The sequence below is a fragment of the Ceratotherium simum genome, chromosome 8 (genome assembly GCF_057802395.1).
Source record: "Ceratotherium simum simum isolate JZ-2026a chromosome 8, ASM5780239v1, whole genome shotgun sequence".
In the NCBI taxonomy this organism is placed as follows: domain Eukaryota; kingdom Metazoa; phylum Chordata; class Mammalia; order Perissodactyla; family Rhinocerotidae; genus Ceratotherium; species Ceratotherium simum.
Window position 1 is genome coordinate 63,680,374 of NC_141907.1, and position 13,735 is coordinate 63,694,108.

General features: G+C 40.7%; 1 protein-coding gene across 7 annotated transcripts in view; it reads left to right on the forward strand.

The window, feature by feature from the left end:
• Positions 1 to 13,735, forward strand: part of FRAS1 (Fraser extracellular matrix complex subunit 1) — a 425,899-nt gene that overhangs the window by 157,041 nt on the left and 255,123 nt on the right. For all 7 annotated transcript variants that reach the window (XM_087434473.1, XM_087434474.1, XM_014787828.2 and 4 more), the window contains exons 3-4: positions 1,582 to 1,689; positions 8,470 to 8,562. In XM_087434473.1, the coding sequence (XP_087290599.1) occupies positions 1,582 to 1,689; positions 8,470 to 8,562 (201 nt within the window). The remainder of the gene's footprint in view (positions 1 to 1,581; positions 1,690 to 8,469; positions 8,563 to 13,735) is intronic.

Here is a 13,735-nt window from a genome sequence, read left to right on the forward strand (position 1 = left end):
GCTTTCACTAGGCAACTTATGAAATGTGAATGCTTGGTTTATGAAGGACGTACAGTGAAGGACATACTCGGCCAAGGTCAGTGCCTACTTTGAGGAGCTTACAGTCTGGTCCAGCAAGGCTAGCAGAAATGTAAATGAGTGCAATAAAGCGTGACAGTGTGTGCGGGAAACAGTGGGGTCACAGAGAAGTGGTGAAGAGTGCACCTGAGTTGGGGGTGCAGTGCGCAGGGTTAAGGATTAGGAAATAATTCAACCTTGAGGTAGAGGTTTGAAAGAAGCATGTTGATTTACAACTGTCTCTGGAGGAGTCAGGGAAGAATGGGGATGTCAGGAGGAGGGTGACTTGTGAGACCAGATAAGGGAGGGTGGGGCTGTCCAATGGTTTGACCAACTTGAGTGGAGGGATGGAAGTCTCAGGACTGTGGAATTTGCCGAGGATAGGGAGAGAGACGAGTGCCAGATTTTGGGGCATCTTTCCATGAAAGGTAAAAATGAGCCACAGAATAGTTTTAAACCAAAGAATAACATGAACAATACTCTAAAAAGAAGCTTAGTGTTTAAAACTCAACCAAACAGTATGGCTGTTTTCAACCCATATAAAATAGGAATTTGGGTTAGGAAGTCTCTGGGAAAATGGATTTCAGTACAGTCTATGGTGTCTTTACCGCTGCAATTCGAAGTCAACAGAGCAGCTTTTCAAAGGACAGAAATAGGTCTCTGTGGGATCTATGTGATAGTTGCGTTCAAAGTTACTTCAAAATGGGGCACGATTGAAATACGGATTCAATATGATGGACGGTGGGAAATAGGAAAAAAATTTCTAAGACCTTTCTGTGCTGATCCCAGTTTCACTTTTCTGTTTATGACCATTACTTTCCTTTCCAATTTACTGAGAACTAACATAGTGTCATCAATTTATGTTTAATTAATACCCTCGTGTTAATGATCCAAAATAATTTGTGAGATCCTTATGGATGGTGCCCGTATGTATGCTTCCTTTGTACCCAGTATGCCTAGCATACATCTGGACACATAATAGCCACTCAATGTGTTGGTTGATCTGCCTTAAAAATATTGAATTACTTACTCAAGCCCTTCTTGTTTCTGATGACCGTTAGAGTACGGGGTTAGTATCAAAGTGCTGGAAAGTGAAGTCTGAGGTGCTGATACTATCTACTGGTAAATGCTGCTTGTAGGATGCTGGTTAGTGCTAGTCCAAGTGTCATTTTCCTTGCAACATGCTCCGATGCTTTCTGCTAGTTAACAGCAAAGAGAAACTTCAAGTCAGGGAGCAGCTTGTCCTCCTGAGGTTTCAGGCCGATCCATGGTTTTTACTCTGGGTATTGACAACTCTCTGCTGCGTGCCCTTATCTTTGGCTACGCAGGTTGACTGTGGTGAAATGGATTATACTGCTTTTATTGCCCCTCGAGGTTTAATCAGTGCCCAGCAAGCACTGTGTGTGTCTGTGACTTTCCTTTGCCTTTTAATTGTCCAGGCTGTGGGGCTGTTGATGGTGCTGCTTTTGTGTGCTCATACCTTGACTGATCAGTTTTTAACTCAGAGCTTATGCTTCTTTGCAGGATGCCACAATTTGGAAGCCCGATTCATGCCAGAACTGCCGTTGCCATGGCAATATTGTTATCTGCAAACCTGCTGTTTGCAGGAACCCTCAGTGTGCCTTTGAGAAGGTATGGTATCCTGATTGTATCCTACGTGTATTGGTAAAGTCAGTGAAGGGTAGGGTTTTTGCATCTTTTCATTTGTCTGGCTTTGACATTTATCTCAATCTCTAATTGAAAGCTTTATGAAATGCGGGAGAGAATTTTAACATATCATATCTAAGAATATCTTAATTTGTTTATTGAGAATTTACTCTAGACTAGGCACTCAGTTAAAGGTTTACAAATGTTATCCCATTCAATATTATGTTGGGTAGGTATCTTTATCCCCACTTTACAGATGAAGTGAAAGTGAAGCCTGGAAATTTTAAGCAACTTAACCATAATTATGCAATTAATAAACCGTTGCCCAGAGGTTTTCCCCAGGTCTAACAGGTGCCAAAGCTACTGATACTAACCACAACATTTACAAGCCATTGAATGCATTGAAAGCAAAGATTCACTTCTTGAAGATGATTTTCTAAAAACATTGTTCATTCTGCCACTGATTGTAGTATTGTGCTGCCATTGGGCTCCTGGGGAAAAAAGAAATCTTGTGGTTGACCAAGTGTATGAGGGATACTTCCTCCATTCTGCTTTGTTAAAAATTTTCAGTTTTCTCTGACTACACCTCTATTCTGTTAGAATATTTTTTTTCCAGGTGCTGACTCTTTTCTTTTTAAAGTGAATCTATTAAAGAAAAAAAGCTTAAGCTTCAAATTTGAACATTTGAAATTCCCTGGAGAAGACCAATTATTTCCTTTAAAAAGCATTCTGTCAATTTCACAAGCACAGTTTCTTTTTCTAGTTTTCTCCCTCCCCCTATAATGATTAATCTTGAGCCTTTATGCCTTCTAATGCTAATAAGTTTTTGGTTGTTTCTGACATTGGAGTGAGGGTTCTGTATAAGTATACTTCTCAATTTCTGCATAGGTATATTTCTGAGAAGCTGGATGTACATCAACTGTTGGTAAATTTGATAATATTTTATTGTATTTTATGGGGCTTTCTATTTTATGGAGTAAATATTCCTAAAAGATCTCTATTTAGCTTGCTGAGTAATTCATGTCAGAATCTGAGCCTGTCATGTACGGGCCACGAAGACATGCCCTCCTCCAATTCTCATGAATACTTGTGGTATTGTAGAAGAAGCCCTGAGTTAAATGTTAAAAGACAGATTGTGTTGCTGGAAACTGAATGTTCTATACTAGGGGTCAGCAGACTAAATCTGACCTTCTACTTGTTTTTTGTATGACCTATGAACAAAGAATGGTTTTTACATTTTTAAATAGTTGAAAAAAATCAGGAGAGAACAATATTTCTTGACATGAAAATTATATGAAATCAAATTTCATTGCCCCTAAATAAAGTTTTATTGAAACATAGGCATACTCATTTGTTTATGTATTGTCTATGGCTGCTTTTGCGCTACAATGGCAGAGTTGTAGAGTTGAGATGTAGACCTTATGTGGCCCCCAGAGGCTCAAATATTTACTATCTGGCCTTTTACAGAAAAAGTTTCTCACTCTTGTTCTATATCAAATGTGATTTTCTTCCTTCCTAATTTGTTCATCTCTTAATTTTTTTCATCTTAGTACATAGCAACTCCCTTCTTCCAGTTGCTCAGGCCAGAAAACTTAGCATCATCCTCAACTCTCCACCTTCTCTCACATCCCACATCTAGGACATTAGCAAATCCCCAGCTCTTCGTAAAACAGTACATTCCATATGCAGCTTCTCTGCTCCTACTCTGTTTCTGCCTATTACCATCTTTTGCCTGCATTCTCAGTCACCTCTTAACTTCTTTCACTGTTTCTGTACCTGCCTTTTTCACTGTAATCTTATTACAGCAGCCAGGGTGATCCTATTAAAATTTAAGGCAGATCGTATTGCTTCTCTATTTAAATCCCTATAGTGGCTTCCAATGGATTCTCTTCTCGCTTAGAGTAATTCCTCACAATGTCCTTTAAGGTATAACTGTGCTCCTCTAGTTAATTGACTATTCTCTCCCTTCCTTGCTCTGCTTCAGACACCAAGCCTGCTTGCTCTTCCCTGGGTATGCCAGACACACTTCTGCCATTAGGGCCTTTTTGCTCTGCTGCTCCCACTGAAATTTGTTTTTTCTCCATATATATATATATATATATATATATATGGCTTAATCCTTTACTTCTTTAAAGTTTTTCCTGAATGCCCGTCTATTTAAAATTGCAAATCTTCACCCCTTACTACACATTTCCTATCCCTCTTCCATGCTTTATTTTTCTTCTTGGCACTAACTGCTGTGTGACATACTCTATATTTTACTGATATTTCTTGTTTACCGTCTCTTTTATTCACTGTGTATCCTTAGCACCTACAATAGCACCTGACACATGGTAGGCACTCAATAAATATTTTTTGACAGACTGAATGAATGAATGAGAGATGAGGCTAGAGAGATGGTAAGTTCAAGGTTATGGAAAGCTTTGTATGCTGTACTATGGAGCTTGGAATTTTGTTTTTAAGATGATAGAATACTAATCGAGTTTTCAGGCCTGTGGGTAGAATGGCCAGCTTTTCATTTAGAAAGATCTCTCTGACTTTTCAAAGATAATGCATAATGTTAGAAATGAGTGGATCAGTTCAGAGGCTGCGAGAATAATCCAGATGAGAGGATGAGTAACTAAATCACAGCACCGATAGCGTAGGGATCAAGAGGAAAGGGCAGGCTCCAGAAATATTTAGGGGATAAATCAGCAGAACTGGATGAAGGTAGGAGGGTGAGGGAGAGGACAAGAAGAGATGACTGTTCATATTTATGGCTCGAGCCACAAACTGATATTGAGAATATAGGAGAATGAGGAAAAGCATCCCATCTGGGAGGAAAATGATGATTTCACTTTGAGGAATGTTGAGTTTGAATGGAAGAGCCAGGTGGATATGTCAAAAAGCAGCTGGATATATGAGTCTAAAACTCAGAGGAGAAGACAAGGTTGGAGATGTAATGTGGGTATCATTAGCATACAGCTGGTAGTGCAAACCTTTAGAATTAATGAGCTCATCCAAGGAGATGTTGTGAAGAAAGAGTACAAGATCAAGGACGGAATTCGGGGAACACAGTCATTTACAGGAGGTGTACATAAGAGAGGGACCTTAGGAAGATTAAGATGACATACATGGTCAGAGACGTAAGAGGTAAGAAATGGTCAGAGAAGAGAGCAGCATTATGGTAGCCAGGAAAGTAGAGAGTTTCCAGGAGTTTGTAGCAAAAATGATCACAGGTGAAGGTGTAAGAGGGAGCATGATTTAATATGATCTGCTGGATTTGACAACATGTAGGCCACTGGTGGCCGCACTGAAGTTGGTGTCAGTGGAGTGGCGGGAGTGGAAGCTGTATTGCAGAGGTTTGAGAAGTGAATAGAAAGTGTGGAAAGGAAGCCAAGTAAAGACTACTCTGAGAATGGAAGGAGAGAAAGGGGACATTAGGCAGATACCACTACATCTGTGAAGTTTCTTTGAACCTCCCATCCCCAACCATCGCGCCTCCTGTGTGCTGCCACGGCGCTGTGTGCTTACCCTTGTTATAGCCCTGACCAGACTGCAATGCCTGTTTGTCTGCTTCTTCCTCCAGACGCTTAGCTTTTTGAGAGCAGGAACCCTGTCTTCTTCACTATTGCAGTCCATCAAACAGCATAGTGTGCGGCACATAGAAGACGCTCAGTCCATATTTGTAGAATGGCCAAATAAGGGAAGGGGGAAGATTTTGTTTTGGTTTTGGTTTTTGATATTAGCATGAGAGAGACATTCCCTTAGGAGGGAAAGGGGAATGACCTAGAAGAGAGAGAGAAGTTGAAGATATGGGGGGTGGGATAGGAGGAGTGACAGAGAGAGAGAATGAACAAATTAGAAGGAGTGGTTTTTGGAGAACAGAGTGTATGAGATCCAGAGCAGAGGGTGGGGAGGACAACCTCATTCTCAAGAGTGGAAAGAAAGAGCCGTGGATGGATATAGTTAAATTTGTGAGTAAGAAAAGGGACAGGATACTCAAGTAATTCATACCTAATGAGCTTACTTTATGAAGACTTTGAGGTTCAGTTGGGGGCTGGAAGAAAGTAGTGAGTGTTAGGAGATGTCACTGAGGGGAGAAAGGGATTGACTAAGGTCAAGGTAAAAAATTTGTGGGTGGTGTTAAGGGCCCATGAGAAGAAGAGACCATGAACCTGTGGGAGTACCATGCTGCATGGTGGAATGATTTTCTCAGCAGTGCTTACTAACCAGGTATAAAAGAAGATAAGGCAAATTGTGGAATAGATCCAAGATTGGGATTCTGCCATATTAACAGAGAGAAAGAATAGAGTTGCAGGAAGTGTTGGGCATTGAGGCTAACATGAATAGGAAAACACAGCCAACTAGGGGCTAAATGACTGCAAGGAAAAGAAGTGCTCAAGGATCTCTGAAGGAGATGAGAAGATGAGTGGGAGTGAGGGTGAGAGAGAGCTAAAGGCTAGAAGGCTCAGATTCATAGAGGACATAGACAACAATGCATAGAGGACAAATGCATAGAGGACAATGCCATGCCAACAAACACTGTATTACATGGTGGCATTTCGGCTGCAAGCCTCAATGCGGATAATAATAGTTCTTAACTGAGAAGTTGTGAGAATTAAATTACATATATTTATACACATGTATATACATATATATATATACACATATATACATAGATACACACAGAGAAGAGTACCTGGCTATTATAAGTACTTAATAAGTGTTAGGTATAATTATCAAATTATCATCATAATTATTGTTAGTTGGTTCTTCTAGATCCTAGGCAAGTAATCTTGCCCAGCTCCCCCGTCTTCATTGATGTCTCTTGCGCATGTGGCCACTTCTCAATGCTCCCCAATGCAAAGCCTGTAGGGACAATAGTCTTATGTGTTTCATGTAGCTCACAGCTCACAAAGCTATGCAAGGTTACATGGTTAGGTAGCAAGAGCTCCCTGTCACTCCCTTTCTAAGCACCCACGTTCAAATTCTTTGCTCTTCCTTTAGCCTCAAATCACCTCTTTCATGTTCTACCGTAAGTTCAATGGATAGACTCAAGATGAGGGCCCCCCACCCCACTGCCACTGCCACTCACAGATAAAGAATATTATGTTTATGAAATGAGCTTTGAAGACCAAATCTGAAAATTAGTTTTTATATAAAACGAAGAAAACTAATTTGGGAGCATAAAATATCCCTTGAAGTCTTCCATTTTACCTGCCTTTCTCTCTCGCTCTCTGCTTCCATGTTAGAATATAAACAACATTTGGATTATCTCATTTTCTATCTGTGTGAAATTCTTAGTGGAAAATTAGGCTAGTGTAGTTTCTACATTTACTATCTTAGTGGAAATTAGACAAGAATAGTTCCCTCTTGGGATTCAGAGGGCATTTTTCTGAAAAATCGTTAATCTTGCTTAATATGTACAATTTTATAAAATCCCATCTCATGTTTTATTCTTTACCAAGCAAATAGGAAGAATTTGGTGATCACTGTTACTGGTATGTTTATCTGTTTAGTGGGCTAACAATTGTAAAATCTTAGTCCTATTTCTCGCCCACTTTTGTGGATGCAGTTACATAAAATTAAAATTCTCTTATAGGTATAATTTTTTTTTAATGGAAGCAGCCCAAAATAACAAAGAAACATTAATACACACAGGATTTTTTTTTTCATTCTATTGGCTGAATTCTTTGGCGACTGTTATTCTGTGGACAAGTTGTGGTTTCCTGGCTAATGTGGAGTCTCCTACCATTTTGGTGAAAATACTCATTGCCCATTCTGAACACATCTCTAGACTTAAGGAAATGCTAAGATATCTAGTGGAGGAGCAAGATGAGTCAGAGGATCTAAGAGGAGAATCTCTGGGCACCAAAGACAAACGTATGCTCTTTGCTCCATAGTTTTAATCTCTTAGATAAATGGGTTCTTCACAGTGGCAAATGGATGGTTAGTTAATGTGACAGCTTCCCAATAAATCCTGGGTTTCACATTCCCTTGATAGGAAACACATTTGCAATTACAGAAGCCTTGAAAAACAATGTGGGTCTTTACAGGAGCCCGGGCCTTCTACCAGCTCCCCACAGTACATGAGATTCCTCCACAACAATGCTGTTTCCTCTCCTGCTTTGTCCTTTAGTCTGCTGCCCCATGTGCCTTGCTACTCTTTGTCCAGGTAAAAGTGAGCATCAGCTCTCCCCCACTGGCTGTAGGTATAGCTATCTATAGGATAGCTGGAGACCTACCAGCTCTGGGGCCACCCCCCACTCAAATCTTCTCAGATGGAGCATTTCTAGTGAATAAAATTCTTCACTTCATTATGTGTGAAAAGATGTAGACAATTTTCAAGGAAATTACTTTCACAGTGGGGTTCATTTACCATTGAGAGAAGTTCATCTTGACAGAAGGAATCCTTTTTGTTAGTTTATTTGGTTTATCCTGTCTATTGTTGTCACCTGTGGAAACTCATGAGCCTTAGTGCCTCCGAGATGACTTGGGATCCGATGAACCATTGTGGCTGTGTTTGCTGCTGCTGTTTTACACTGAGCTGTCTTTAAATGCTCAGGGAGGGCCGGCTCCGTGGCTTAGCGGTTAAGTGCGTGCGCTCTGATGCTGGCAGCCCGGGTTCGGATCCCGGGAGCGCCCCGAGGCACCACTTCTCCGTCCAACGCGAGGCCGAGTCCCACGTACAGCAACTAGAAGGATGTGAACCTATGACATACAACTATCTACTGGGGCTTTGGGGGGAAAAAAAATGAATAAATAAAATCTTTAAATGCTCAGGGAGAAGTGCTTCAAATAGCCGCCAACCAGTGCTGCCCTGAGTGTGTGTCGAGGACTCCCGGATCTTGCCGTGATGAAGGGAAAATCCATGCGGTAAGTGTTTTCTGACCCACGGTTGATTCTGCGCCTGTAGATCATTGACAGGGGAAAGCTGAATGCTAAACTTGTGTTGACAAGAGAGGTTTTTTTTTCCCTTTTTCGGGGCTGTGGAGGAGCTGAAGCTCATTTGACTTTCTGTGGGCATTTAGGTTTCCCGAATAAGATTAAAACTGTCCTATTTATTCCATAGGCCCTACATAAATATTTGTAGGTTGAATTTGTGTGTGTATAAAGGGTAGTCTAAGAATGTTGATGATGAGGACGTTGTGCTGAATAATAAAAGTACCACCTTGCCTTTGTATACCACATCCTTCTTTTCACTTGATAGTCGCAAACAACCCTGAGTGGGTGAGTAGAGCAGATGTTATTACTTCTGTGTTAAAGATGAAAAAGTTGAATTGCAAAGAGCTTAAGGCACTTGCCCAATGTCATATTACTAATAAGTGGTACACCTTGACCTAGAACCCTGGTCTTACTTCTGATTCAGGGCTCTTTCCGTTAGGATTGAGTTTCTAAATTTCAGCACTTGACATTGTAGGCTTTGTTGTAGGGGCCGTCCTATGCATTGTAGGATATTTAGCAGCATCCTTGGCTTCTACTCACTAATGCTAGTAGCACTCCCCAGTCCTGACAACCAGAAATGTCTGCAGACATGGTGAAATTTCCCCCAAGGGGCAAAATGCTCACCTGCTCCCAGTTAGAACCACTGTACTAGAAATTAATCCTAAAGTTCTTTATTATATTTTCTCATTCCAGATCCTTTAGGATTAATTTAGAGATATTAAGTACTGATTAAAAAGTACCATTGCAAGGTTTATAATAGAAATTATGAATATAAAATTGATACAGTTCATCTCCACTCATACATAAATGTTATCTTGAGGCAGCAGGAGAAATTGAATGTAATGGAAAGAGGCTCTTTGCTTTAATCCTCATCTTCCACCTGATACAAAACTTTCCCCAAGTTAGTGTCTCTACCCATTCAAGAGAGAGCATAGGTTAGCAGGATTTGATATATCCACTCCAGGCTGCTATTCAGTGTGTGTACCTAAAACTCAGTGAGTACAGTGCGCTTTCCCCATGGGACAGGATCATCTCACTTGAGCCACTGTCTCCTAATTACCCGAGGAAGCCTTCTTTCACTTCTGCACAATGTGTTGCTGAAAGACACCCAAGCAGGATCTATGTTGAGAATGTCTTCATACCACGAATCACTCTGTGCTGCTCAATTCAATCTGTGTTATGTAGGGTGGTGTAAACTTTGCATCCACAAAAGAGAGTCCCCTGTGAAATGGAAAGTGCTGCAGGGCAGATTGGTGATGGAAAGAATGCCAGTTCATAATGATTGGACTGGGTGTATGTTTCAAGGTCAAAAACACCAAGCTGGATCTGTCAAGTGAAGGAGCACCTAGGATCCAAAATAAAGTCAGGATCTGGGGAAAAACAGACATCTCAAGTAAGAGGTGGTACCAGGGACATGGGAAATCAGAGTTCAGTAAATCTTGGCATAGATCACTCTAATGACACTTATCATTTGCTCTCTCATGCTATATTTGTGCACATGTGCAGTCTTCTCATCTTGCTGTAAGATGCCTGAGAACATCGATAATATTTTCTGTCTTTATAGTGATTTTCCTTGCCTCCCACCTAACCCGGCACTTAACACTGAACTTTTCCCAGAGTAAATAATCAATAAACATCAGTGACTGAAGGACTCAAACAATAAGTAGATCCCCTCTCCAAGCAATCCATGTCCTTGTCCGAAGGGCGTGTTGTTTACTGACCAATTACCTGTGTGGCTGGGTGGTTCTAGGACCAACATGTGCTAATGGGTTAGTTAGAAATCTACTTGGCCTCCTACTTTTTCTGGGGAAGTTCAGAAAGTCCTCCTTCTCCCCACCTCCCTTGCAGTTCACCCTTCTGCTGTACTATATCACACGGAAAGCTCTAAACTGGGTAAGAATATATCCATGCATCGTTTTCCCATATGCAACTTTCAAAATGTACTCCCTCAAAATGTTAAAATTATATTTCTGGTACTTGATGTAACTGAGAAAAAGGCTGAATTTCAGGAACTATAGTTTGAAGGGAAAAGTCTCTAATGGTCTGCTTCTTCAAATAGAGATAGAAGAATGATTTTTTTTTTTGTCAAGACAAAATCTTCTAATTTTAGTCTTAGTAAAGTTAAAATGATCATTTCTTGTCTTCCTGTCCTTTCCTCCCTTTGTTTCTTCACTTCCCCTAGATTCTTGCCAAATCCTTCTGAATATTCTTTTTTTTGTTAATTTCTTTTATTTTTTTTTTAATTTTTTGTTTATTGCAGTAACATTGGTTTATAACATTGTATAAATTTCAGGTGTACATCATTATACTTCTATTTCTGCATAGATTACATCATGTTCACCACCCAAATACTAATTACAACCCATCACCACACACATGTGCTGAATTATCCCTTTCACCCTCCTCCTCCCCCCTTCCCCTCTGGTAACCACCAATCCAATCTCTGTCTCTATGTGTTTGTTTATTGTTGTTATTATCTACTACTTAATGAAGGAAATCATACGGTATTGTCTTAAGTGGGTTAACTCTTGTCTGGGTTTGGTCTGAGTCTCACCTTGTCACTCGCATCACTAGGTTTTTTCCTGAATCTTGGAGCCTTTCTTTTTTTGCCCTTCCGGCTTGCCTGGGAAGCAGTTTCCAGAGCACTTGCCTCTCCCACTGAACAGCAGTAATCCTCTCTCTTTAGCCCCTGGCTTGCATCCCATAGGGCAGGTTATGGAGACTCTCTCCCAGTAGCTATAAAATAGCCTGATGTTTTAAGGACTTTGGAACGGTGATCTGAAGTGAAAGCTTTCCCCTACGAGAGAGATTTAAAAGAGGCTTTAGCGTAGAGTGAATGTGGCAGGAGGGGAATCAGCTAAAGTGACACTGTCCCCGGAGAATAGGGTTGAAACAAAGGAAAGTCAAGGATGGGTTGAGCTCAGGCAGCGGGAGGAGACCACCATTAGGAAACAGCCTGGCCTCGCTAGAGGACCTCCTTTGCTAGCAGAGTAGGCATACACAACTGGCATTCCAGCAAGTCAGGACAAGTCCTGACATCTTTCCCGGAGTGAGGAAAACTCTTGAGCCTATTGGCTGACTCCAGGTTATTTGAGAGTTTACATGTGCTGATTACAGCCAGCGTTTGGGGGACTATTTCATCCATGACCTCCCCAAAGCTATCCCTTCAAATTAGCATTTGGATCTCTGCCGAGCCTTGCCAACCAGTCAGGGAGACAAGCCTGAAATATGTTTTCCTAAAGAGTGTTGGAATGCTTTTCTCCTGTTCTTTTCCCCACAAATTAGCTTGTGAAAGTGAGGGGAGAGGACCATTAATCCACTTTCTTTTCCTCAGTACTAATTTAATCCCAGCACCAGATAATGTCGTGTCTGAGAAGATAGTGCTTGAAGATTCACTGGAAGAGAAAGTGGCAGGTGGTAATGCCCTGGTGCCCACATCCAATTGAATAGAGGGGCGCAGAGGGAGAGGTCTGCTTGGCTTGCCCGTCTGTGAGGCTAAAAGGAGAACTAATTTATGTGTGTGAGGGAGGAAATGAATATTGAATTTAGCAGCCTTGTTCTCCTCGAAGTAGAGGGTGTAATTATAATAAGCACTGAACATTCCCAGGTATTTAGTATTCTGTATCTATAACTTCATAACAGGAACAATTTATATGAAGAAAAATTATATTTTTTGTTTTGTCAGTAAGCCCGGCAAATACTTTATGACCTTATCTTTCCTTTGGACTTACTGTCAACAGCCAAGCTGACTTGTTAGTTGGCTATGCAGAAGAATATATTGAAGATCCCTGCAGAATGCGCTTTTGCCCAGTGTCAAAATCTCATGTTTCCAACTGGTATTTATGAGGTTAAGATGGCACAGCTAAAACTGGGTCTTGTGGGAGCGTTGTTTTGTATGGCTATTATTCTTTGATTTTACAAAGCTCTCTTTGCTGCTACAGTGTTTATAAAAAATAAGGCTTTTGTAAATGAGTATAGAGAACACTGTGAAGTAACATATATGTTATAATATATACAATTGTATGTATCTATATTGGCATGTGCTGAACCCCTTGATCTCTAGGCTCCCTCTGGTGAGAGGGGCATCTTTGTTTTAGGAATAGGAGTAGGAGATAAAAATGGAGAGGACTGGGGCCGGCCTGGTGGCTTAGTTGTTAAGTTTGCACGCTCTGCTTTGGCAGCCTGGTGTTCGGATCCCAGGCATGGACCTACGCACCGCTCATCAGCCATGCTGTGGTGGCATCCCATATACAAAACAGAGGAAGATGGGCACAGATGTTAGCTCAGGGATAATCTTCCTCAGCAGAAGAGGAAGTTTGGCAACAGATGTTAGCTCAGGGCCAATCTTCCTTACCAAAAAAAAAGAAGAAGAAAAGAAAATGGAGAGGACTCATGTGACTTTTGCCTGAGAAAGAGGTGGGAGTAATTCCTCTCCATAACTCTGTGCACTTTTGCCCACCATCTGGAGCTTCTTCTGTGGCTCTGACGTCAAGCAGTGGTCTCCCCACCCGGTGTTCTTTGTTGTTCCCATAATTCTCAAGCTTACTGTGAAGGGAGAATCCCTGCTTCATTTATGTCTCTTGAGTTAGATAATAGATTCACATCATTAGAGAGCTTGAAGGTACCGAAGAGATTAGCAAATACAGCCCTCTCATTTTACAGATGAAAAAACGTTGGTGATTGACAGATTGTTGTTATAATTAATTTTTGTGGTCTGTCTGAAAGGTGGTGTGATTGTGAAAGTTTAAGAAATGACAGTTAATGTTCTAGCGGTAACAAAGACAAACTCTTGTTTTAATGAAATAAAACGTCTAGATGTTTAGAAGCAATCTGCTAACTTTTAATAGAATAAAGAAGTTCACTTCAAGATGTTTTATATACAGCCTTCATATTTTACTTTAAGATATATAAATGATTCATTCAATATTTTAAAGAATAATTTGCCCTCTAATGATGAAAGTAAAAATATGTTTATTGGTGAAAATTTGGAAAATAGAAAAGTATACAAGCAGAAAAACTACCCTCTAGAAATCCCCAAACTCTGAAAACCACTGTTACTGTTCTCTCAATTTAGGGGGGAAGGGGTGGCAGTGGCGATAGATGG